The 27,985-nt window shown below is 44.4% G+C and overlaps 1 protein-coding gene across 2 annotated transcripts in view; it reads right to left on the bottom strand.

The window, feature by feature from the left end:
- Nucleotides 1-27,985, bottom strand: part of LOC134074145 (adhesion G protein-coupled receptor L2-like) — an 82,112-nt gene that overhangs the window by 37,275 nt on the left and 16,852 nt on the right. For both annotated transcript variants that reach the window (XM_062530412.1, XM_062530413.1), the window contains exons 3-5: nt 13,741-13,954; nt 9,176-9,285; nt 4,822-5,622 (exon numbers count right to left, since the gene is read on the bottom strand). In XM_062530412.1, coding sequence (XP_062386396.1) covers nt 4,822-5,622; nt 9,176-9,285; nt 13,741-13,954 — 1,125 coding nt within the window. The remainder of the gene's footprint in view (nt 1-4,821; nt 5,623-9,175; nt 9,286-13,740; nt 13,955-27,985) is intronic.

Below are 27,985 nucleotides of genomic sequence, written 5' to 3'. Positions count from 1 at the left end.
TCTTGTTGCAAGAGTTGCATAAGGTCCTTGATATCCACTTAATCTATTTACCGGATTATTTTGCATCAGTTTTCTGAATGAGCGAAAAGGCCACTCTATTAGGTTCATACACACTAATCAGAGACTGACTGAAGTGGATGCTACTGTTCATCAGCTCACTTGTCCTCAGTGTCACCCGTCCCCATTGACCATGACTGCCCCCCCCCAAAAAAAAAAACCCCAAGGAAAGCCTCAAAAACAACAACGCCAAATGCCTCTAGTCGTGTGTGTGTGGAACTCATTAGAGCGGTGGTTTCAAAAGTGCAGTGTTACAGCAAGAGGGGTCGAGGGTGACGATGAGGCTGAAGAAACCTAAATAACCAATTACAGGTGAAATTTAGTTAGGCAGTGTTTCCCAGCACAGGAGCATATAACTTAACGATTTTGCTTTTGATCACTTTTACTTACAGTATGTGGTACACTTTAGATGTTGCAATTTCTCTTAACTCTCTCTGATGTGACTTCTGTTCAAGTAAGATTTAAAAAAATGTTTAATTGTAGAATAATTACATTTAACTGATTGAATTGAATTGAAAACGTGTACCTGTTCAAAAGTAAAAAATAATGCTATACTCCAGCCAATGGGTATTTGTTTTTTTATTTTCTATTATCACTGAAATTACGGATAATATACTGTATGACCGCTTCAATAACTGTATTGTGGTGGCGTAAGAGAGCTTGCCATAAATATTTTGGGAGCTATTCTAAACCAACATGATCACCAACACTCAGATTTACAGTCCAAAGACGGCCACAAAATCATGGACAACCATGGCCTAGAAACCACCTGCGTAATCATCTCTGACTACACCACAAAGCTGACAATGTTTTTCTTTACTTAGCAGACAAACAGGCCAGACTACTGCGGCAGAGTCAACACTCTGTGCCAGCTCCCAGTCACAGCTAACGGCAGGAAAGAGCAGTGATAGAAACCACCTGTTCTGCAGATTGTCTCAAGTTTTAGGGCCCTGCCCCCTCCCCCCCCCCCCCCCCCTTCACTAAACATGCGGCTATTACGTTGTGGTTACCCCAACCCACCCAACCCCACCCCACCCCACCCCCACTCTCTGCCAGCAAGCAGGTGTCAAACACGTCCTCATTACTGAACAGGAGCCATTAACAGATTGAGTGGAATGTCCCTGACGTGTGTTCTTAGGAGGGCCAGAGGCAGATAAAACCTGACGGATTGGTGCCAGCCAGGGCCTGCATTTAGAATCCCTGATTTACGAGAGCACAGGCAGGAGACTGCATTGAGCCAAAAGACTCACTTATTAGCAACCGCACTGACATAAGCCTGAAGGAGAGCGCAGGAGAGCAGAGCAGAGGAGAAGAGAGGAGAGAGAAAGGGGGAAGAAGAAGAAAAAGAACAGTCAGTGGGTTAGGTGAGGAGAGAGAGAGAGAGAGAGAGAGAGCAAGCGAGAGAGAGAGAAGAGAAGAGCAAAAGAAAGAGAGAGAGAGAGAAAGCGAGAGACAGCAAGAGAGAGATGCAGGCATAAACAGCGTGCAGATGCTCAGCCCTTATTCATTCTCATTCTGAGTGGCATTGCTGCTCCCTCCAAATCCTTCATTTCCACTTGAGCGCACGGTTCGCTCTCAGGCCTGGCAGCAGCCAGTCAGTGTGGCGGTGGCAGCAGCAGCAGCAGCAGCAGCAGCGGCGGCGGCGGCGTTTCCCCAGGTTCTCCGCTGGGACAATGACCTTTGATCCAGCATGACTCACCGAGGAGACTTGTTAATGGCTCCAAATGTAGAAACGGCATGGGCCCGCTGCTGTTACACCCCCTCTTTCAAATCGCTCCCCATTTTAAATTTGTGCATGACTTCATGCATTTATTCAGTGATTAAACAAACAAATTAAATATACGCCATGACATGGGATCCAGCACAGGCAGAATCCTCCGTCATGAGCTCTATAGCTCCATACCTTCCACGCAGTCGCAATTTTACGCTCGCACGGCTCTCCTTTACCTCTCAGATCAATGCTACCTCTAAGGCAAATTAATCTTTCTCCCTTCTAACCACGTTGCTTTGAAATCTTCCTGGCAATTATTGGCGCTTCTGATTACACTCCTTTTAATTCAAGGGGCTTGGACGAGGCCGTGTCTTTGTGCATCACAGACAATGCCTTTCAAGTGTCACTGTAAGGTTTTTTTTTTAAATCAACGGTACTTAGGGACGCATTTTATTGGCATGCTATCTCAGAGGTGTGGTTGTATTAGAGGACGTGCGTTTGGATTGTGTGGCCCTTTTCACTACCTTGAATGCCTCTGTAGCTCAATAGAGCGCGCTTTCACACAATCTACAGCAAGCAGGAGGCGCACGCAAATTGAAACGGATGATGAAATTTTAACATGAAAATGATTAATTGTCACGTAAATCATTATTCTGAACAGAGAGCCAGCAATTGGCAAGAATTTCTTCCTCGATTTCTCTACTGAAAGGTCTTGCTAACTCAATTTCCACCATTTTGAATTGATGATCCCTTTTTTCTCTATGACTATTACATGCAGGAACTTTGCACAGAAGCAAATTCTTTCAACCGCAAAGGGAAACTCTTTATTGGCGGGACTTGTTCCCATGGTCTGGTGCATAACAGCACCCCAACAATATCTTGATTTTATATATGGGAGAGAAAAACTGACACAGCAACAGTACATACAATATATGACTAGCAATCCAGCTTTAGCACATCACTGCTTTTAATATTACATAATAGGGAAGGCATATACTAGACTGTTTTTGTATTTTGGTAGAGTCTTGTGAGCAGAAATGGCAGTGGAATTTAGTGTGTGGACTGAGTGAATCTTAATGGACAGAATTAATTTCCTCTATGCCTCAAGAGCTTCTCACTTGCAGGGAGAGAGACGTTATTTCAGCACCATTAGGCTCCGTCGTCGAGTAGGTTTCTTTATTGCGGTCTACATTGTACGTGGCAATAAAACATAATAGTTTTATACTGTTGCAGGTACAGTGCATTTTAACTGAATCAACAGAAAACGTTTAATTTGGCCACAGACAAACGACATATAAACGGTGGTTGCAGCACACACATGCATTCATTTTTCATTACCCACATGTGTTTATTTTCAGCTGAGCACAAAGATGACCCCCAACACTCAGCGGCATCTCAACAACAACCGCAAAACGAGAAGTGCAGCACTAGATCACCTGATGCTGGGGCTGACAGATGCGAAGACCGTTGTCATCACCGCAGGACAAGCCAGCTCAACCAACAATGTGATTTGCTGTGTGCAATGTGAACGCAGGACGAGCAATTCAAATCACGAGATGAGGTGGAAAAATGTGGCAGCAGGAGACGGTGATGGCAAAGAGGGTTGGAGGGCGATGGGGATGGCGGTGGTGGTGGTGGAGGGTGGGTGGGATTCTGTGTGTGTGTGTGGGGGGGGGGTGTTAAAGGGGGGGGGGCTCTCAGAGAATGTCTGAGGTGTTGGCAGAGTGAATATTTAAGCTCCTCATTGCGAATGCAGTGAGATTGTGCGCTCCCGTGATCAACCGCGGATGGTAATTATGATAATTTTGTTGTTAATCACATTTACATATATTGGAGCTTCAGTGCTAGAGTGTGCTGGTTTTCACATGGTTTCCCTCCCCACTCCCCACCCACTCCACAACCCTCACGCTTGGCAGCCCCATTAAAATTCTGGAGTCTGGCTGGACTTAATTGCGGCGTGGCAGGTTCTAGTCCTGGGCCCCTGGACCTTTTAGCCCGGGCCTCACAAAGAGGCCACATGACAACAAACAGTCATTGTGACGGGAGGGCGCGGGGGCGGGTCACAGGCCACGGGGGCCGAGCACGCCTTCCCAGCCCCGTTGCCAAGGCTCCTGCTCTGAGAGGAAGGAGGTGGCGACGACGTGATTATGCTTATTATCCCCCGTGACAGAGAGCTCCTGTCTGCTGACACATCTGGTCTAGCTCTCATCAACCCCCCCCCCCACCACCACCACCCCATCCAACCCTCACCCCCCCCCCCATCACACGTCTAACACCCCTCCATAACCCCACTCCTGTCTCAAATCTATCCCATCTTACAAATGGCCCCCAGTAATTGATCTCATCTTCACCGGCGCAGTCATTCCTCTAACCTTGTCACATGTCCGTGATTCACGGTACCTGCTGTGCGCGGAGGTCTGTGCTGTAGCCTTTTCACCAGTGCAGGAATGGTGTCTGGAGAGCCCCAATCTAGTGCAAATTGTGGCCCCTCCCCATCCGAAAGCCTGATGGGGTAGCCATAGCAACAGGTTCCAAAATCCATAACAGTGCCGCGACATGGGCCTCTTCAAGCTGTCTCCTCTCCTGACGCTATAGATTTGAACTCGATGGCGATAGCATATTTCACATTCCCACTTCCACTAGGAGTGTGTGTGGGAAGGTTAACAAGGGCAGAGTTGACAATGGATGGCCCCGGGCCCCATGATTAGACAGCCGATGGGGTCGGTGCCTCTTGATAAGTGAGGAGCTGAGCCCACAGTTCAGCTTTATGGTAATCAGCCGATATGGCAGCCTTCTGCAAGCCATACATTACGGCAATGTAAATCATCGGCCTGTATCATCCCGCTGAGCGAATCAGTAATTCTGTATACAAGGCAGAACATCCCCATGGGAACTAATGCAAAAAGGGTCCTCTCCACCACATCACACTTGTATCTCAACTCTAAATTAAAAATCAGTCAGCTGTATCATCCGGCACTCCACTCGCATTCAGCGTGCACTCGAAAATCAACACATACTGCAAATCCAAACAAAGAGATCGTAATGAGCCTTACCTTCGTCGGGATCGGGCGGCCCGAACTCCAGATCGTATCGCAGGATGTAAAAATTATTCCACACGTAAAGCTGGTTGTCGCGCGGGTTGTAATCCACAGCGGCGATGTACTGGTACTGGTTGGGGAAGAGGATGTCGGTGAACTCGCCCTGGCCCATCTTGGTGTTGTAGATGTAGTCGATCTGGCTCTTGCTGGCCTCGCTCTCGTTCTCCTCGTAGGTGGAGCGCACCACGTGCAGCACGCCGCACACCATGAAGGCGTTGGAGGCCGAGCGCTTGTCGTAGGCCGTGTCCCAGGTTGCCTCGAAGCGCAGCGTGTAGGGGTTGAGCTGGCTCAGCACGATGCGGCCGTTGTTCTGCTCAGTGGCGTAGATGACCCACAGGCCGTGCTCGTCCACGGCCAGGTCGATGTCGGACTTGCCGCCCCAGCGGTAGGGCGACGTGTCGTGGTAGTTGGCGTTGGCCACGATGGCCTCGCCGCTCTTGATGCGCGTGCGCAGGTCGAACTTGACGATGTTGCGCGTGCGCTCCTTGTTGAAGAAGATGGCGGCGTCGTACGCCACGAAGCCCGTGCCGTCCACCCGGTGGGGCAGCTTGTACGTGGTGGTCTGCCGGCCGTTCCGGAAGTCTTCCAGCGAGGAGTACTCGATCAGGGTGTCCGTGCGGTACGGCGTCCAGGGCATGAGGTAGATCTTGTCGCCCGCCTGGAGGGGGTCTTTACACCACGCGCCCGCCTGCTGTTCCGCCTCAAAGACAAAGGTGGGCTCCGCAACAGCTTTCAGAGTCCCAGGACAAATGAAAACTGAGAACAGGCAGAGGGAGCAAGACAGAAAGTCAGACACAAACATCATCCCACACATTCAAATGATACGTTCTAGTTGTTGATTTCCTTATTTTGTTTTTCTCTCGTGTGGGTCAAACATGTAACAAATATTGCAGTGGCTCGTAGGCCACACTCTCTTTTGGTGGTGGTGGTGGTGGTGGTGGTGGTGTTGTTGTGACTGGACTTATGTGCATAGTAGAGAGGGAATACAAAAGGGTTAAGAGAAGGCAGTGAAAGTGGAAGTGATGTTTGGAATTGGGCCTGCTCCCTGAGAATGCTCTCATACGTGTTTAACTGAAAAGAACAGACAGAATAGACGGGAGGCGGGAGATAACGGAACGGCAAAAAAAGGTGCCCTGTAATTGAAAGTAGAGGCCACACGTGGCCGTAGACGGGCTTCGGGATTGCTCCCTAAACAGATATGTGTTCTTTTCTTTTTTTAAAGGTGTGTACCTGGCATTGGATGACAAAAAAAGGGCATATAGTTTTCTACCAGCTGTGCAAAAAAAAAAAGCCATACCTTCGAAAAATAAACACACATACATGAATCATGTCTGAGGAAAGAACAAACAACACAAACTGGATGGGTATTGGGGAGGGGTGGTAGGCGAGCTGGAGGGGAGAGACATTGGTACAGAATGAGAGTGCTATTTCATACTGATAGGGGCGGAAGCAGTAAAGGAACGACCCCAAGGAAGTCACTGAGGCAAGATTAACTACAGATGGGCGAGGGAGGCCTTGGCACGAGATTACAGGTCCCTATATCAGAGCATAGGGGGGTGGCCATCATAGTTCAGTAGTGGAGGACGGACACATCACTACCGCAGCAATCACCACGTGCTATGGGAAGGGTTTCCAAAAGGCTGAGTGCGACTGGAGGAGACTGTGTAATGTGTAATCTTTGTAATATGCACTCCCTATAAACACTCCTTGTGCAAACAGAGGGTATTTTCTTTTGGTATCTTTGGTGATATTAAAGGGCATCTTTATGGTGTACAGCTGCATGGTGCTTCTTTTATGATAATGGAGTACATACTAGACCAGATACTGGCAAAAACACAAAATGTCAATCTAACCGCATGTTGGAAAAACAATGATTTATATATATGCTTATATATATATATTTGATAAGCTTGTGCGTTCTGGCAGAAATGGGATTCTGATGGTGTAGTGGTAACACACACTAACTGGAGAATGTCTTATTACAGAGCCGGGTCGTTGCAGGATTGAAACGGGGTCTGGTGAAGATTAATGCTGTCACGTCCACTCAAATTTATGTTGTATTTTAGCCAGGAGGGATGTATTTCAGAAGCCACGGGTCCGGGGATAGAGTACCTCTTTAATCCTTTTCAGATTCACAGCAGACAATTCAATGCAGCCACTAACCTAATGGAACCTTTCAGGGTTTGAATGCAAATAGCATCAATATGTTCTCCTATAGTTTCTATACATAGCTAGAGCTTGCTATGCGTTTGGTGGCAAATGAATAAGCTGTAAATTATTGTGAACCTGCAACCCCCTCTGTTCCTATGGTGTGTCTACCTTTACAAAAATGTTGCAAAGTATGTTGCAGGCTAGAAATTACATAAAGTTAAATAAGCAGTGGCACTGAAATAACTAGCCTACTGAATACAATATGGTAAAAATGCAATAATATTAGTTCACTAACAGGAAACATGATCGTTGTGCAATTATTATATCATTAGCGATAGCAGCCAGTCATTTGCACCGCCGGGCTAATTCAGGGTTAAACAGTTCGATCTGTGTTACCAGCCGAATAGCAAAGCATTTAATTTTACCTCTATCTGGTCAAGTAGACATTTGAGCAAGTGGCTAAACCTGCTTAATGTGTTCACTACAGCTGGATACTTCTGAACGAATTGTGGTGTGGTGTGGTGTGTTTGCAGAATTGATGTAAAGCCTCGAACACCATGGGGTGGGTGTCAGGGGGTGGGGGGAGGGAGGTGGGTACAGGAAATCATATGACACAAAACAAGGGGGCTGAGGGTTAGGGACCAGACCAGCCATTTACCTTTTTGCTCCACTTCTATTTTAAGCGTTGGAAAAGAGAATGGAAAGAGCGTAAGAGGGAGAGAAAGATTAGCATGAGTCAACTATAAGAGTATCTACAGATATACAAAACAACGTGTTAGCGGACAAGACCATGACAATTAGACCTAGCTCAGGAAAAGCACACGTCAAAAGTGGAGCAAAACATTTTGTGTGTGTGTGCGTGTGTGTGTGTGTGTGTGTGTGTGTGTGTGTGTGTGTGTGTGTGTGTGTGTGTGTGTGTGTGTGTGTGTGTGTGTGTGTGTGTGTGCTTGTGTGTGCAGCATCCCCCCTATTAACGCAGAGGCAGAGGTTAGATTAGCAACAGTGTTTTGACAGTCAGAGAGGGAAAGAGATGGAGAGAGAAAGAGAGAGCAAGGAGCAGGAGGAGAAGAGCACGGGGGCGAATCTGCATGAGACTTGACACTTAGGTGCTTTCAATAGTGTCAGAGTGGTCTCTGAGGATAACACTAATTTGTCATTACAGTGGGATCTGGTTTTATACCCACTGAAGCATGCTTTCCCTTTTAAATGTCTCACAGAAAGGTGGAAAAAATGATGAAGCTCAGCCATCAGGTGACCACCATTGCATTCATTCATTTTTAAACAGCATCCAGAAGTCATCGATCCAAAAACCCTTGCTTTTGAAGTGTCATGAGAATGTGCTTTTTTGTTTTGTTTTGTTTTGCTCAAGACAGAGAAAGGGAATATTCAGCTTGTATCAGCAGAAGAGCTTGACAACATGCCATGATTATGGAACAGAGGACTTTTCAGGCAAAAATCAATGTCAAGATATATTTTTGTAGTGCGGTCCCCTATAACCAAACAACACTGGAATTCCTAGTTGCTTTGCTTTAGGTCTAAAAAAAAAAGTAGTCTTAAAAAAACAAATAATTCTGTACAAGGACCATTTTGTGCAGCCGAATGGACAAAAGGAGAATCAAACAAGGGAATAAGTCAGTAAAGAAGAGATAGCAAGAGAAAGAGGGAGACAATAAGACAGAGAGAAAGCGAGATATATATTGAGTGAAAGCACACACAAAAGAGAGGGAATGTGCAAATGAGGAAGGCTACATCTGGAAAGGGGACAGAAACAAAGCATATTCTGAGGGCTCGATTCTGGTGATATCAGCAAACAGATGTGAGCAGCCGCACTCAGCAGCTGTGAAGACGAGGGGCTGTGAACAGGGTTAACGTCTGAAACAAAATGTCTCCAGTGGGGATTCAGCAAAAGAGGAGTGAAGTTCATAGTAAAAATGACATGTGCGTGTGCAGGTGCATGGCATGGTATATATTGATTTAACATTATGCTGTAGTTAGTGGTGATTTGACAGAAACTACCAATCTTTCATGAAACATGGTACAAAGAACAGTTATATATCAATTGTGCAAGCAAAAACCTTGGCATGCCTACATGTGTATTACTTTAGTAGCAGTTAGCATTACATTGACCTGAAATCTGAAGACTGTTAATGCTACTTACTGTAAGGGACACACTCGTACTGAACCTCAAGGTACTTATAGGTCCCTGGACAGGGATCAGGAAAGACATCTGACCCGGTGACAACAATACATTGTGTCCGATTGTTACACCTGCAAAAGACAGACTGAGGTTAGAAGCCACGTCCCTGAACTTCTGTATGTAGAAAATCATGGGCAGTTCAGTCAGTCAAAAGTGAAGCCATCACAAATAACTAAAGATTTAACCACATAAGATTTTTTCACTGACCTGGCTTACTTTATGCATACTATGTAAGTTCTGGCTCAGACTCAGACATCCATTTTGCCAATATGTCAGAGCAATTTTTGCTAAATTTGTTCAGAGCCCAAGCTCATGACACCACGTGGCACATGTTTCTAATTGTCAATGGTTTGAACTCACTCATAGGCCTTATACATGTATGAGAAGAAAGGGTCGAAAGCTGCTCAAGGCTTTCATCGAAACACATTTCCTGTAAGCAAGTAACTTTTAAAAAGGAAGAAAAGAACAATAATAATTCCTGGAAAGCGAGTGGAAGCAACTGACTGAATCCAATTCAAAAGTACAGAGACACACCTAACTGTTGATTTGTTCAGTAGTGTAAATCTCCAAAATGTGTTTTAAGAACGCAATCCATCCCATTTATATTGGAAAGGTAAGAGAGATTTCTTTGTAAAGCTTTGAGGTGACCTTGGCTATGAAGTGCTTCGGCTATATGGAAATGTGTGTGAGGCCATTTGTTCTGCAGAATGTGTGTGTACTGTATATACATCTGCGATAGAGAATCTTTTTGTGTAAATAAAGGATGAAATTGGTTCAGCTTCAATCAAAAATCCTCTATGCAGAGAGATTGGTGACACAACAGCAAACAGATATCCGTCACAAACATTTGCCATAAAAATGGGAATTTCAACAACTTGCAGGCTGGTGCTAAATATTTCAGAAGGTCAGAAGCAAAGTCAGTACGCTCTTTAACAGTTAATGAAAAAATGAATGCCTGTGTGTTTGGTGTGTGTTGGTCTCATTAACACAGCATGCAATCGCTCTCAAAATAATTAAAACATGCGTAAATTAATTAATCCACCCAGCTATTGCTGAAACAGTTCATGAGCAATGTTTACAATATGCAGTCACAATATGATTATTTTGGATGCATCCACTCCCAAACTGTATTTGATACAGTTCTTATAAAAAGAAATGTCCCCAACAATTAACGGTAGATACCAATAACCAAGAATAATGTCAGCTGGGACTGAAGGGAGGAAAATGAAAACTTGACAGCTGAGGACACAATGTGTTCATTCATATATATATTCATATCTGTTCAGCTCAATTCAGGGCATGGAAATGATCATGGTGCATCTTTCACTCAAACACATACTATTATAACAATAAAGAAAAGATACTTGACTGACACTGACAGAAAGTTGCATATAAATAGCCCTATGCATTAATAAATCGACTCATTTAAATGAGTCCACCCAAAAACACCTCTGATCTATTTGGAATCCTGCTGCACTACAATTGCGTTGTCCTTGCGTCATTTCCTACGCTACCCAGACTAGCGTCACAGCCGACACACATTCCCTCACCCACACTGGTGACTATGAGACAACTGTGGCTGTGAGCAACCCTAGAGTCCCAGACTGGAAATATTAATTAAGAAAAATTTCATTATCCTCTGCCAAGGGCCATTACTGCAAGTTATTCTGAAGGGGAAGAGAGCACAGGGAAGGTTGCTAAAGCTCTTGAGAACATTCTTTTCGAAATTCAAAAAAAAAAACCTTGTCCAGTTTTTCTCCTCCCTCTGTCTCTCTCTCACACACAACACATGATAAGGCCGCTCCTGTTTGACAAGGCCACCATGTATTGACAATAAACATGAAGATAAAACACAAAGTTATTAGCATATACCCACACACATGCTGTGTGGTTGCATACGCTTTGGGGGCAGTGGGACTGCTACTGCTCAATGTTGAGAGTTTTCACCTTGACCTGAGTCATGCCAGTGATATCACCCCCCTCCCACACACACACACACACACACACACACACACACACACACACACACACACACACACACATACTGGACATGAATTGAAGAGGAGTGTGTGGGAGCATTATAAATGAACATGCCCCACCAGTAAAAAAAATGAAAAAATAGGAGCCTCGATCCTCTCTGGGTGTACACTTGGTATGCACCTTGAGGAGAAGCTGTCAGCTCCACTGCTCTTTTCCCCCAGGGAGTTTTGTTTTTGTTGAACTCAGCATGACCCTGTCTGGCCTCATTTGAGACATAACTGTGATTTTGTTTAAAAACAATTGTTAGGGCCGGCCTCCTTGTTCTCCAGGCGCTGCCCCCTAACAACAGGGTCGACCAGTTGGGACGCGCGCAACTCTTCAAAGGGCAAAACCAACTGTTAAAAAGAAACGTTAAATGCGCTTGCTTTCAAAAAAAAAAAGAAAAAAAGTTTCATAGTTAAATAAACATGCACAAGGACAGTGGAATTATTTCCATGACATATTAGTGCAGTGGTGTGGTTTTGATGTGGCTGATTTTAATTAAAGTGCCCCAAGATTGCTTCGGTTTTTTTTTTTAGGAATTCAGGTCTTTACGAACCCACAATGGACACAAATGGTGTGCTGTCAATCACAAACTGATATCGCCCAGAGGACAGACTTTGATGTGAAGAGTTTAATGTTAATCTATTCCACTGATAAGAAGACCAGTGAAATTTATCATTTCATTCGTTTCTTTTCTGAAGCTACTATTGAATATTCATGGCACACAATAATGAGTGCATTGGTAACTTTCTCAGAACGGAAGACTTTTGGGAAAGGCAGAACATTTTTCAAAGTGATACCTTGACTCTGCCGACCTTGAGACATATTAACCTTGTTAGCTCGACATCTACAGTTCTGAATTACCATTCCGCACACACCAAAGTACACAGAGAGCAGCTAACTAATAAAATATTTAGAGATACAGTCCCCATAACTCTAATGCCAGCCATGCTTTGTCAAATTCAACAAATTGCGCAGCAAAGTCCTCTAGCTTTCCATCCAGTGCACCAAAGAAAAATATCTCCAGTGTTTGTCCACAATACCAGCTCTAGGAATAGGTAGCAGATATACCGTGTCAGACCGAGCCGTTAAATATCCCAGGCGATCAACATTAGTACTTCTGATTAACAGGAGAGGTAACTTAATTCATCACTGATCTCAAACAACATTTCACAAAACCAAAATCAAAGCACATACAGTATTTAAACTGAGGCAATTGGATTGAGCACACCTTGTTGTAATGGGTGATGAGGCCTTGGTTGCATGTCTGAACTGAGCCTTAGTGGGTGCATGTGCTAACGAGGCACAGCTGTGGATACAGTTCAACTGCTGATATAAATAGACAAAAGCATGTTGCACAAATGATGACAACACACATATTAGGGGCTTATTGCTGGGCAAGAACCAAAATATGACGAAACATTATCCCCTAGATCTAGTATTCACAGATGGTAGGGGAAGAGCCCCCTGAAACACAGAGAGACAGAACCCAGTGAGGCTTCCATAAGCCTCTGAAAAGTTAACAGGGGCCTGTATACCTCCCAGGAAGCCCATGCCCACTGGAGCACAGGCAGGCGGGCTGCTACCGCTGGTTAACAGTGCATTTTAGCCGACGAATGGAGTTGGTTGCGCCTTATGCAATTTTAATACGGTGTGCTTTAAATATACACTAGCCAGGTGGCTAGGTCTTCTCAGTGCATGTGTGTGTGTGTCTGTGTATGCATGTGTGTGTGTGTGTGTGTGTGTGTCTGTGTGTGTGTGTGTGTGTGTGTGTGTGTGTGTGTGTGTGCGCGCATGTATGTATGTGTGTTGTGTGTGTGTGCGCGCATGTATGTATGTGTGTTGTGTGTGTGTGCGCGCATGTATGTGTTGTGTGTGTGTGCGCGCATGAGTACAGTGTGGTAGCAAAGCAGGAGTGTCCAGGGAGAGCCGCGCCAGCACAAGTGTCACTAATATAAATGGTATGAGTGCAGAGCATTACTCAGACCGGGGGACCTGGCCACAACGTCTGCACAGGGAATTAAAAGCGAGGCACACACACTCACACACAAGAGCTCTGAGACACTAGGGCTGCTGCCGGAGCCGGAGCTGCTGTGAGATAGAGACAGCCCATCCTCCCCCACACCAGCTAAATGGTGTAGACACTGCGAGGATGACGGATTACATGTATATATGTCAAGGAGTGCAGACATGTGGCAAGAGACAGCGAATATAACCTATTAGCAGGATTAATTGGCCGAGCTCGTATTTCAAACCTCCGATAATCCCATCCGTGTAAAGTCGGTATGAGCGCTGTACTAAATTAATTTGGAATGTGCAGTTATGCGCCGGCATCACGCACTGATAATCAGGCTTCCTTTTTGGCTGATGGCTACCCTTCTGTGTTCTGCAAAGCCATAACTATAAAGGCAGGATGAAAATGCTTTATCTGAATCCATCTCTTCTGCAGGAAATGAAGTCCACATTTCTGGTCTGAGGAGCGCCGGGCATGAGAGAGCCTTTACCTTTGCGATATGATTTTGTAGGCGTCGGGGAGGTAGCAGTTGATATTTTCCATCTGGAAAGGGTCAGCGTCACAGATCTTGTCATCGGTGCGGCCGTAGTTTGCCGTCTCAATCATGATGACGTCGCTCCCCGGGCAGCGGAGATCGATGGGGTAGCCCTCGCACGAGAGCTCCCTCCTGACCAGGCCAAAGGGCAAGGCAGCACGGCTGAATGCTGTGAAGGAGACACACAAGCGAACCAGAGTCAAATACAGTGGACACAGATACGTCTCTATCTTCTTTCATAATCAGGCACAAATGAATACCGTAATTTCCCAAACTATTAGCCCTGGCTTATACATTGATTTTGCAACATTTCTACAGTTATGAGGTTACAGTAATACACGTGGTCAGTTAATATGGTATATGGTTTTGTCTCTTAACTTAAAAACACTGTACTGTGATAAAACACTGTAATGCGGCTAATTTACAAGGAATTATTGTTATATCTGGGGGTTCTTCTAATGCACATTTTGTGATTCAGTATGAAGAAGAAACAATGGATGGCTTGGGCCTTAAACATCCATGAGAAATATGTAAAAATGAAGCGAGGTGATACAGCCAAAATAGCAGCATGTCATCCTTTGTGAGTTATCTATTTAGGTGCACACCTGTTTTGATTTAGATAAAGATGCAAAAGCACAAGGTGGGTGGAATTACTGGTTAATTAAACTGATTGAATGAAAACTGCATTAAACATTGGAAAGGGTTCAAAATATTAATTTTTGTTCTGCTCATAACACAATCACTCAAATCCTTTGAAATACCTCTCACACTAACTCCCAAACTAATTTCAATCACAGATAAGCATTAAATACAGCTTAAAAATGGGTAGTAAAATATGTTTTCATTGCAGCGTACAATCTTTGTGTAGATGTTTGCTTGGAGGTTTTTCGAAGGAGAAGTATATACTCCTCCATGTTATGCCTGTAACAATGGCACTAAACTGACACCATACCACAGTGCTGTGTCAAGATTCCTGAAAATAACTCAACACTGAAACTCTTACTGGGCACACATTAATCTCAACCACCTTCATGAATTTCCAGGGAGACATTGGAACTTCAAAGTAAATTCAAACTCTGTCTTTTTGATACCCTCTGGTTTACTGGGAGTACTTTTCAAACAAACGAAGGTAGAGAGAAAACTGTATCTCAGAAGCATGAAGTGTAATTTAATCCATTATACAGCACTGCCGGTCGAAGGGAGGACTGCCTGGTGTCCACACTGGAGGAAAAATCTATACGCCATGCTCTACTGTACGGACATAAGCACAGCCAAAGTAGCAGCGTTTACACGGAAATCAACTATTTAACACAGCTCTGTTGTCCTTCAAGAAATCATTTTTACAAAAGCTGCATTTTCTCCTCTTGAACAGTGGACAATAGGCTACTGCCAGATAGATACGCACGAAGGAAAAGGAAGGTGGTAAAAACACTTCAGGAAAAAGACGAAACAGAAAAAGAGAATGTCATAAACAGAGCAACATTGATCTATATAGAGTCTGTATAGAGACTCAAAGAATGCATGCTGCACATTCATGCTGTCTTAATCTCAAGATTACGTATAGGTGATGTGCTATGAAAGGGTTCTTGCTGTCAAAATTGAGGCATGCATTGTGTATGCTTCAGATAAAAAAAAAAAGAAAACAAAATCAGAGGTCGCACCACTGTGAGTGAACTGCCAATAACCACAGTTGTTAGCAGCAACAGTGCGTCCCGAGAGGGCAGCTGCCATTTGTGTTTTCTGCTCCATGCTCTCCAATTAGCCCCCTTTCAGCCTGTTGCCTTGGGGAGCAAGAAAGAGCTCCACCCCCCCACCCCCCTTTCACTCCAGACCACTGTCTTGTATTAGCACTAACCAACTCATTTAGTGCCCTGCTGCTAATTACCAGGCAACACCTGACGGAGAGACCCATTCCTGCGCGCATTGTCGGCTCGGGAGTGGGAAATATGCAACCGCCGGAAGCCTCCAGTGTGAGATGAGTGCATTGCTGTGCCTTTCTCTGCGTTCCTTTTGTGTCAGATTCACTCCCACCTTTCAGCCTTGCACTCAACTCGCACCGCTCAACCGAAGATAGAAAAAAAAGAAAAAACGCATTTCCTTTAGTCCTTGCTTGTTACATTTGTTTACTTATAGGTGAGTGAGAGACAGGACTGAGATATATATTCAGGAATACTGATACTGGAGAATGAGGGGGGGAAATCTAACTGACAGTGTCATAAATAAATTTAAAAAAAAATGTTTTTGACAACTAGAGGTCATTTGACAGGATAGTGGTCTTTAGACAGTTAAAAAGCATGAAATAAATGGATTCCTTTCAGTTGAGGTGTTTGCCACTCTGTTGCATGAATTAATGCGTATCAGAGTGTGACAAACGGCAGTCAGCTGGACAGAAATATCATTAGGCTGTACATTCGGTTGTGAAACCGATGAGGCTTGGAGCACACTGGTACGAGGCAGCTCAACATAGGAAGCAGAGGCAGCGTGAAACATGGACACACAAGATCCACTAATCAAGAGTAGAAAACAATCCACTGTGACATTATTTCCCAATAATAATGGAAAACATCCAGTATCTATATTTCAAAAAATGTTTGAGATAAAGAAAATACTAGCTGTTGAGAGGCTAGTCTAAAAAAAAAAAACTGGTCCTGTGTTGACTGCAGCCATCCATAACTTCAATAAAGATCTGGCCGAAATGGTCCAGGAGCAAAAACAGGCCACTCCCTGGATTCACTGCAAAGACTGATGAATGGCTCAATGGTCATTGCTCATAGTGTGATGTGACAGGTTTATCACACCGAGAACAAAGTGCAGGGGAGAGCGGGCGCGCTTCAAGAGTTTTTCAAAACTATGCGAGACAAACCAGGCGGAGATGCTGCCTCGGTCAACGACCACCCCTCTCACATGCGGCCCCTGCCGCCAACAGCTCACCACCGATCCACATACATCACAGATCTGTGGTCTGATCTCCAACAGCTGTCAAGAGAGGCCTTACGATTGATGAAGCCTAGGGCTCGCCTACCACCCAACCCCCAAGTCTTGGACAGATCTCTGTGGGCTCAGGGGGGTATGAGGCAGTAAATCAATAATGGAGAGGGGAGTATCAAGACTGACCTGGGAGCGAACAACAAATTACTTTGCCATTCACTATCAGGCAATCGGTATCTGAGGAAAGACCCACAAAGTCAGCTCTGTCACTGGTGGTATTCAACATAGTAAATGACTCTCTTACACTTGAAAAAAATTTTAGTTACAGAAGAGGCACCTGAAATGAGCTAATCTAAACCACTTGAGGAAACGCGCCACCGAACATGAAGAAGGCAGGAATCTGCGACCAATACAAATACGAGAAGGTTGATGTACTGTAATGTACAATGCTTTTTTTCCTACTTATTTTCAGCTTGACAACAATAGAAGCAATCCAATTTTATCCTTGTGTCCTTCAGCTAGGACTGCACTATGACTGAAGAATGTGTGAGGTTCCACCACCACTCATGACTTTCAACACTAACGGCTCTAATTTAATTGACTTTAAAGTAGTGCTGGGTATAAATCATTAAATGGGAGAATTCTGTAGCCAGTTCTAAATCTTGGGATCTAATTTGTATGACACCAAATGCACAATGCAATGCGTTAATACCTTCCAAACACAAACTCTTGCTCATTTAATGAACCGGGCAAAACACTTCGCTGATGCAACACCAGTCAAAACTACTCTACACACAAGTATCAGTGGGCCAGCGCACAGACTAGGAAGTAATTAGTGTATAAATTTGGTTTATGTGACGCAGTTTCCATGAAACTCCTAGACAACGAACTCACATCCAAAGTTAACCTTTTGTTTGTTTCTCGGGATGTTAAATAATAACACTAGAAAATACTCAACTGATTTCTGCTTCACTGCACTCTGCGACATGTTGATAAATGAGCAAATATTGGCATAACCGCCTGCTCGCGCTGCGTGGTTTCCACAGCATGGTAGCCGTACGTGGTGCTCACTGCAGACTCAAATTAGTGCCCTAAGAGTAGGACCAACAAAAGCACAGTCCTGCACCCAGTGTTGAAGCTTCTCACTTCACCCGTCTCTCTCTCTCTGTCTTTATCTCACTCCTTTTAAATTAAATCATGTTAAGGGGGTGTCCTAGGCAGTAAATAATATATCATATGGAATGCTCAATCCAATCGCCATGGCAACTGGTCCAGCCGCGCCGTAATTGGCTGTGATCCTCCTTCTCCTGGCCTTGTTGACATGGAGCCTTATCAGGCATTCTGGTCAGTGACTGGGAAAAGTAGCTTTTCTTATGCCTCCTCCTGACCACCTCCCTAAGCCCGCTATTGAGCTCAAGTGAGCAGGCAGTGGCCAATGTTGCCACACAATGTGTTGCATTCTGGGAGCCACCCTTCTCTTTCAGTGTGTGGACCATAATTTACGGGTAAGAAGCCCTTCCATAATACAAATTTTGTTTTCTATCAACACCCTTGAAATTGGATGTGGCACCAAGCCCCAGCTGAATGCATTTGGACAAAAATTGGGGGATGGGAAGAACAAGTGGAGGGGAACAAGTGGGAAGAGAGGAAAAAAAGAATGCACTACAATGGCACATTGCCATCATCAAAGGAGTACTGGGCAAACAAAACTGGGTCGAAATGCCATCGCACTCGGACTGTCTGGCTAGCAAGCTAGCTCGTAAGATGACCCGCCACCACCACCACACAAGTTTTCTTTTCAGCTCCTCCTGCCAAGGTTTCGGTTGGGGCCGCCCGCCCTGCCAAGGAGAGTCTCATCCTCAGTGACCCATGGCCTCCCAAAACATCCCTCACAGGAGCGGCCTCATCACCACCGGCTGGAGTACCAGCGTGTACCAGTATTTTGGGTCTGGGAGACAGACCTCCGTCTCCAGCCAGACGGGAGTGACGAGAGGCGATCCAGAGGGGAGGGGAAGCGTCGGTGGCGGTGGCGACTGTGGGCAACAGAGGCGTTGGGCGACGCTTGTCATCCTCCATTAACGGCCCTTTGATTGGCCTTTGTGGTCGTGGAAACGGCAAACAGCTGCATGCAAATTCACCGTGGTCCCCCCTGGGCCAGGCCTTATTGTTCTGGGCTTGGGATTGACAAGGACGCTTTCTCAGGGGGAGGGGTGGGGCGGAGGTGTGAGGGGGGGGTGGGGGCAGAGAAGGAGGGTGTAGCCTTTAGCGGTGTAAGAATGGCCCCATGGTGGACACAGCGGGGCGCTCCTGGAGAGTGCTTGTCTTTTTTTGTCATTTCATTCGTGATATTACGAGCCACGACATCTTGGAAAGAAAGAGGAATCTCCGAGTCAAGCGTTGCTCCCATTGTGCTTATGCTTCCATAATCCTATATCCGGACATGGAAAAAAAGCATACAGTATGGTTCCAAAAGATGAAGTCGAGATTTTCAAGGGGATTTAGAAAATAGGGGGGAAATCAAAAGCATATTTGAATACTTCTCATGTCAGAACAAAGCACAACAAGGCTTTCTTTTTCCCTTCCTTTATCTACACCCTCTATACACTTCTCCTTATCTTCTCTTTGCCACAAAAATGCATTCTCCTTCTTCTTAACTGCTCTGACAATTTATAAAACAATACGAACAGATTTAAAATAATCTCCTTCTAACAGAGATCAGATCAGTCTTTCGCAAGACAAAGGAATTAACTCTTTTCAAGTATCAACTAAGACAAAACCAGAAAAGCAAATGCTCCCTTAAAGGGATATTCCGCCATTTTTGGAAATACGCTCATTTTCCACCTCCCCTCGAGCAAAACAATCGATATTTACCTTGCTCCCGTTCATCCAGCCATTCTGTGAGTCTGGCAATACAACTTTTAGCTTCAGCCTAGCATAGATCATTGAATCGGATTAGACCATTAGCTTCTCGCCTGCTAGCTTCATGTTTAAAAGTGACTAAGATTTCTGGTAATTTTCCCAATTAAAACGTGTCTCCTCTCAAGTTAGAAAGTGCAATAAGACCAACTGAAAATGAAACCTGGCGTTTTTCTAGGCTGATTTGACATGGAACTACACTCTCATCTGGCGTAATAATCAAGGCAACTTGCAAACGTACCATAGGCGTTGTGATATCGTACGCAGCATCCGAAAATAGTCCCCATAGACAACAAGCAGTAGTAGTGCCAGTAGTTTGCAAGTTGCCTTGATTATTACGCCAGATGAGAGTGTAGTTCCATGTCAAATAAGCCTAGAAAAATGCCAGGTTTCATTTTCAGTTGGTCTTATTGCACTTTCTAACTTGAGAGGAGACATGTTTTAAATGGGAAAATTACCAGAAATCTTAGTCACTTTTAAACATGAAGCTAGCAGGCGAGAAGCTAATGGTCTAATCCGATTCAATGATCTATGCTAGGCTGAAGCTAAAAGTTGTATCGCCAGACTCACAGAATGGCTGGATGAACGGGAACAAGGTAAATATCGATTGTTTTGCTCGAGGGGAGGTGGAAAATGAGCGTATTTCCAAAAATGGCGGAATATCCCTTTAAGTCACTACAGTGAAGCGTCTACAGAACACCAACTGCTGTGGCTCACACAACACCGCTGATTACCATGTTCAATAATTCCACCATGTGTTCGACTGCCAGTGGCGCACTAGTACAAATACCATGGGCCGCACTGGTCCTTTTCACTGATTTGGAGGTATAGCATTCAGAAAGTCAAAGAAATAGCCTACAATGCGCTGTACCCGCCATCAATGCACGATAGCAAGAGCAAACATAATAGATTGTGAATTCCTAGGCATAGAATGCCTCTGTGAAACATACAAGGCCATGCTTCTCCACCTCATGTAACATTCATGCCAGTTCACCCTGCCTCCTGGTAAATAGCTAGCACAACTCCAGGAAGGCAAGACATAGTCAAACCCGAAGGCGAAAACAGACCTTCCCGAGTAGGTGCTATCGGGAACATTAGATTCCCTTGCTTGCAATCTGCAATAACAGAGAAGTGTATGTCCATCTGTGGCAAGGACTCATTTTGCCTGAGCCCATGTGCTTTCAGATGCACTTAGGCGGTGATACAGAGGCTCGGCATTATAGGTTCTTCAGGTGCTATTTGTATTCATGACAAAGCTGTTCTCTACGGCTCATCTGAGGAGTGCTGTTCTTCTGTACCAGCAACAGCGTAAGAGCCAGAGGAGCAAATCATGCACAGCATGCAGATTCTTTTTTCTCTGTTCATTCTTTTTTTTCTTTTCTTTTCTTTCTCTATCACATTCATTCTGTTGTTTTATTTCTTTCTGTTTTTCCCCCTCCAACTTTATTGTTCATGCGCAAGTGCTATTACTAAAACTTGCATTCAAAGAACGCTATGGTGACTCTTTCTGCGTGGAAGCTGAAGGATGTCTGGCCGTGTTTAGACACTTGGAATCCAACTCTGATCCCCGGCCAAACTCCAATACAAAGACGTAGTAGAAACATGCCGACACTTGTGCTTTTTTAACTCTCTTAGACGCAAACAGAAACTCATGTTAAAAGTGCTGGGAGTGGTTTTAATGCTTTTCTCTGTCTTGCCCGGTGACACATTCCTGGCTGACGGCTATGATGAAATACACCTCTCCCCAGAGGGCAAGATGTACAACAGGATTATATCTGAAAGCATCATCTCTGCACAGGTGCAACATACACGGCTGTAGTCTAATAACAGCTGAGTCCCACCTCCTGAGAGGACCGTGAGCTACATGAAATCAGCATGGGACACATGGGGCCTCCGAAAATCAATAATATGGAAGCCCTCGTGGCAATCTGACGTGCCTGTTTAATCTGGTGCTTAATTCTCCATTAATGGAGCCTGTGACCCTTGACCTTTTTCTCCCCTGCTGGCGGAAGCCATTTTAGGGAGGGAGGTATGATTCATAATGAGGCATATGCTCATAATCCTCAAAGGATTACTAAGGTAATCCATACTAAGACTGCTGAAAAATCCCTTTAGAATTCAGTCATTAACAATGCACTCATGTCTATGAAAAAGAAAAAAAGAAGAACGGTTAAGATCAGATGCTGTGAACAGATTATTGTTTGACTGAAGAAGAGGTACATTAGGCATGTCACCTGCACCCTTTAACACATATTTACAATGCCAAGAGTCAAAAATGTATGTCATAATGTGCAAAGCGTTATAAGCAAAAACAGCATTTCAGTTTGAGAAGTTGGGAGTAAAATGATATACAGAGAGAGAGAGAGAGAGAGAGAGAGAGAGAAAGAGAGAGAGAAAGAGGGAGGGCAGAAGGGAGGCAAACAAGGAGAGTGTCAAAACAGCCATTAGTTCACTGTTGTGAAAGGACCACTGACTTGACTGTCCTAAATTCTAAGATATTAGTTTCTTTACTCATGGCTGCACCCTGTCATTGGAAGACAGAAAAATGGTCTTGCCTTGCTGGCAAGTTTTATGACTGCATTTATGTTCAATAAAGTGACCTTTCATAGATGACAATACAGTTCTGAATTTAAATTGATTTTTTGGAGACTCTTGGAGATAGGTGTAACATAAACATTTCATTTCACACAAATAGCTAATAGTAAGATGTCGTAATACAAAAAAATGTGTTTCCATGCTTTGATACAAGGACCAAGAGACACTTATAAAATGTTCATGAAATTCATGTTTGGTCAAGTATCATATTGCTTTTTAAAAAATATTTTAAAAAAGTTTTTGATCAAAACACCTCAAGGTTGACATTTCCTTCCAAATCTAAATGTCATTATGACCACAGATCTGCAGTGTTTGTTAATGTTTCTTCTTCTATTGTTTTTTTCCATCAATTTTTGTTTGACAACACGATATGCTTAGACTTCACCAATCTATGTGAGACTTGATTGTAGCATGTTTAGAGCTGAAATTGGGTAGGCTCCAAGCACATTTTGAATAATAGCTCAAAAATGGTTTAGTAAAAAAAAAAATGTGTTTCTCAAATCCCTGTCGCTTAGTAATTTATCAGTCTGTAACCAGCCATTGGTCTGTTGGTCTTGGTTATCGGCCTCAGAACTAAGCGTAACAATGTAACTATTACAGTCACACTCATCCTACTACTCACTAGACCCGTCTCAAAATCAGGACATGATTAGCAGGAACCACTTCAGTGTACAGCTGGCACATCCACAAATTATAGTATTTTCAATTTTCACTCAGAACAAGATATTTATCAAACTTTCTCATCTATTTCTGCTAGACGGGTAACCATCAGAGACAAAACACCTTTCTTGGAATTGGAAAACATCTTGTTATTTCACTTCTTCTTCATGCAGTGTTCATATTACGCCGAGGATATTACACACTTCTGCAGTATGGTGAGCAAGACAGCATTCCCTCATCTTGTTTGGCAGCGTTGTATCGTCACTATTCATAATTCCCTCTTATTAGTCTGGCAATTAATCTAACCAATTTGCTGGGGCTTTTTGTTGTCATTGTTGTTGTCTGTTTTGTTTTTAAAGATTCACATTTCCCCTTTCATCATGACTAATTTCTTGAAATATGATTTAGGCCCAGTAGAGGAGCCACACATTCGGCAGCGATGAGCAGCAGAGTCCTCCTGCAGCCAGCTGGCATTCCGAATGGTGTGAGAATGTTAATGGGAGAAGCGGCCTACCGCCGCACCCTCACTGGCCACTGGACCGTACCACCCCAACTGCTACGAACTGCTCAAAATTCTGTGCATAATTTTTCATAGTGCGCACATTCACACAGACACAGACACAATACACACACACACACACACACACACACACACACACACACACACACACACACACACACACACATATATACATATATATATATATACACACACCCACAACACACACACCATACACACACACACACACACACACACACACACACACACACACACACACACACACACACACACACACACACACACACACACACACACACACACACACACACCAGCATGACTTTCTGGATGGGAGGAAGACCCAAATTAGCTCGTCTACCTGGGCAAGGCCTCCCGTTGGTCTCCTGAAGACCAGACAACCCTTTTTTTTCACCTCGCTGAGAATCTATTCTTTTCAGCCAGTAATCAATAAACCTCAACAGAAATAAATACACTGAAAATAAAGAAGGAAATAGAAATAGCAGATGCACAAAAGACAAGTAGGATAGAAAAAAAGCTATTTTGAAGTCTTGCTTCTGCCCTTTCAATTACTGTACAATATGATGAACAATATGGAGGGCCTTTTTGCACCCAGTAAGGCGCACAAAAGCATCCCCAGTAAAACACATAAATAACGAGAGGCTTAAGCAGACTGGGGCCTTTCAGCTGAAGCGTGCGCGAGTCCTTCACAGCGATTTAAATGTCACTAGTGAGGGTCCGGGATTTAGCAGAGTGCTAAAAGTGTCCCTCAACATTTCAGCAAGCAAGTGGAGGAAGACAAGGTCCAGATGCATTCCGTTGCCAGAGACACCTTTATCTCCTTGAGCTGCCCATTTGGATTGACTTAAGCACAGTGACCTTGCCCCCCTTCCTGCCATCACTGACTCCATACACACACACACACACACACACTCGCGCACACATTCACACACACACACACACACACCACCAACTCCACTCACACACACACACACACCACCAACTCCACTCACACACACACACACACACACACACACACACACACACACTCTCTCTCACACCACCCAGAAGTCGATAGGGGGGGAACAAGCAAGGTCTCTGATAAGGCAGCTCCACATCGGGAGCCCTTGATGACGGACAGTTTCCTGTCCTCCTCCTCGATAAGTCTTTGTGCCCCGTGCACTCAATAGGGGAATATGCTACATGGAAGGGTCAATAGTGATAGCGCAGAGCAAACAAAAACATTCTTTGTGTTTCGAATTTAGATGACATTTTTTCTCTCCCCTCACTACGCACACTTATTGAATTTCCCGCACTGCAGAGCCTGGGTGCCTTATCTGGCTCTGTTTATACCTGCAAATCACCTCTGGAGCCTTTGTTTGCAGGTGACCCTGCCTCACGTGACATTTAATTCCCCTGCACAAAAGTGTGGTCATGCCCGATGCCAGACTGAAAGGATTACTCCACCATCGCAGCTCACTAAACCCAAATCTGCCTCTAAAAAAGACATTTAATGACATGCATCCACTCCGCTGCATTAAGTCATTTGTTACCTAATTCTTTTTCATACGTCTTCCCAGCATATTGTCATTTCCACCCAGTGATAAAACAACAACAACTACAACGACAGCAATGATAATAATAACAATCGTCATAATAATGACAGTAATCACAATGATAATAATAATAACCATCACCATCAACATCTATACGCATCTCTTTGAAATGGCAGTGCATTAAAAAACACCACCATGTGCGTGTTATACTCTTGTATCACAGTAATTGTAACAAGATGAAATGTTCCAAGCAGACCCTCAGAGAGTGAGATCCTCTTTTACAAACAATACGTCTTACTAAAGCAAACTCCCCGAGACACATTCATGTTTCGGAATTAATGAAAAAAAAAAAAGAAATAGCTTGTACTGCGCTTGAGACAACATTAGTGTTGGAATGAATTAGAGACAAGTCTGTGCGCATGCTGAATTTGCAGTGCTTAATAAGTGTAAACTAAGAGAAGGATTTTCTGCACTTAATATTGTTCGCTTTCATTTCAGGTTGTCTTTTATTGCATAAATATTGGTTTACAACCGGTGAGATATCCCAACGTGGCAAGCCTTTCCTGACAACTTGATTAAAGTTAAAAGCTTCCTTTAGAGATTAAATGTATTGCTTTGTCATAACAGCTGTCAACCAAGGCGGACCGCAAAATGGAAGACACAGACTGCAGGAGCTTACATTAAGGGAAAGTGTTCATTTATAACCACACTCCCATTCTATACTTCATCCACAGATACAAAGCAGATCTCTCCATTACAAAGAGGGGATGAGGTCCTCCATAAAGCTATGAGGGCCTATAGGGAGGACGTGAATGGTGGAGAGGGGGGAAAAAAAGCCCTCGCTCTGTAATCCTCGTGTCCGTTGCTTACACACAGACGGGGTGAGAATGGATTTGGATTGTGCGCGGCTGACAGCGAGGGCTAGATTTACTGGCGAGCTTAGGTACCGAAATCAAACTGTCAGGCGGCCCCTGCGCCCACCCCATTAGGTGGGCCGTGCGTTCATCACCGGGACATAAAGTCGAGGAGTTTTACAGTCGCATGTAAATACGCAGTAAAGTGCCGGGCGCAGCTCGCAGCTCGCGCGGGGGCCCGGAGCTAAATCCCACAGGGCCCATGGGAACGCTCTTCCCCACTGAGGGGAATTCTGCTCCGGCTGAGGCCGCTCCGTGCTCCGCTCCGCGCCGCTCCGCATCTGGACTGACTCTGCTGGGGGTCACAGGGCCTTTCAAACTCCCTCACAATGAAAAATTGATCTCCGGCTTGCTCCGCTCATCCTCCTTAGGTTTATTTGAAGTTCCGCTCGTCTCGAGCCGGCATATTAATTATCAAGCCGAGTGCGGCTGAAGCCTCCCTCCAAGGAGACAGGGACATGACATGACACTTCCCTAATGTGCGCGGAGGGGAGATGCAAAAAAGAGAATTGCCAATGCTTCCAAGAAATTTCTTGATGAAACACAATGAATACTAGAGTGAGACGACACACACAAGTTAATGTGGCCTCACAAATGCAGACACATACACACATACGCATACCCACACAATAAATCATGGATGCAAATATTCTGTGAGGCAAATATTCATTGGGTTAATTCCAGCTGAATGCAAAACCCAGCTGGCGTAAATGATGCTAAATTCATCGCTGTCACCTAATTGTGAAGCATCTAGAAAAACTAAATGCTAAATTCAAAAAGTGATAAGCAGTCTACATACCCTATTCCCTCTTTCTATGCGTACATCCTTTCATAGTTATATAACTCACAGTTAGAAGTAGTGCACAAAAAGCCAGCAGTTCATTCACATGCCCCTGAGCTGGCAAACATTCATGCCACTGCCAGGTGGGATTCTGAATGTAAGAAAAACCTACCAGGAATCAGAATGTTCAGTAGTCACCCGCTAATTTTAGGCTCATTATTAAAATAACCAAAAATACCAAATGAAGGTGTAAAGTAACAGCATCTTGTGTTAAATGTCCAGCTAACTGGACTCACGCGTGTCACTGAAACCAACTCAAATGTATCAGATTGCCGTGACTGCAATAGCATCAGTGTCATTTTCTGTATTTTTCAGGGGGGGGGGGTGGATATCCTTGTCTGACTCAATCACTTCCATTCTTTTTTCCGTCTAAGCGCCTGAACAGACATACAGCATCCTTTAACACAGTTTAATCTACATACAAGTCCAAAAAAAATCCTGCCGGGCCTGGTGGGAGTCGCTTTCTCGTACGAGCACATTCCTTCCAACACGTCCGTCATGGCCAGATTACTGAACAAGAGATAAGGTCGTTCTTGTTTCATGGATGATTTCCGTTTGGGCAGAATAGCACAAGAGAGGGATAAATCATATCTCTGCGTGCTTGTTTTGGGTGCCGCGTTTCATCAGTCATGTGAATCTCCCATGGCAGCGCAGTGATAATTCACGATAGCCCTGTCATGGACCCCTATGATTCAGACATGCACAATGCAAAAAAAAGAAAAGAAAACAAAAACAAACTGAGCGTAAACGCGGGTGACAGAATGGACATTTATGACTGAGGACAAATGTAGAGCTCATGCAGAATGCCAATCCAATGTTTCTCTTTCTCGCTCTCTTCTTCTCTCTTTTCTCTCCCGAAAACAGGGGGAAAGAGAAGCACAGTACAGTGCGGACCTTCAGGGGGGACTTTCCATCTGTGAGGAAAACACAGTCAGACTTCTCTTGGAATGGTGCTGACTCTTACAACCTTTGTCTAAATAGATCTGGTCAGTTGTGTGTGTGAGAGAGACTGGCTATTTGTCAACTCAACTCAGGAACAGGTCGGGCCGGTCTTGCCCACTGGCATCTGTTCCTGTGCTGGATGAAGGGGTTAGGTATTGCTGACCACAATCCCTGTGGTTTCTGCCTCTGAGACACGGCTCCTTAAGATTAAATAGCACTGTTTGATGAGATTTTCAGTGTCTGAGAAGTGCTGATTAAAAAATACTTTACCATCAAAAACACATGGTGGGAGAAAAAAAAATGCCTGTTTCTCGCAAGGGGCAGATCTGTT

Source organism: Sardina pilchardus, chromosome 2 (genome assembly GCF_963854185.1).
Source record: "Sardina pilchardus chromosome 2, fSarPil1.1, whole genome shotgun sequence".
Classification (NCBI taxonomy): domain Eukaryota; kingdom Metazoa; phylum Chordata; class Actinopteri; order Clupeiformes; family Clupeidae; genus Sardina; species Sardina pilchardus.
This window is presented reverse-complemented; position numbering and strand designations above follow the sequence as displayed.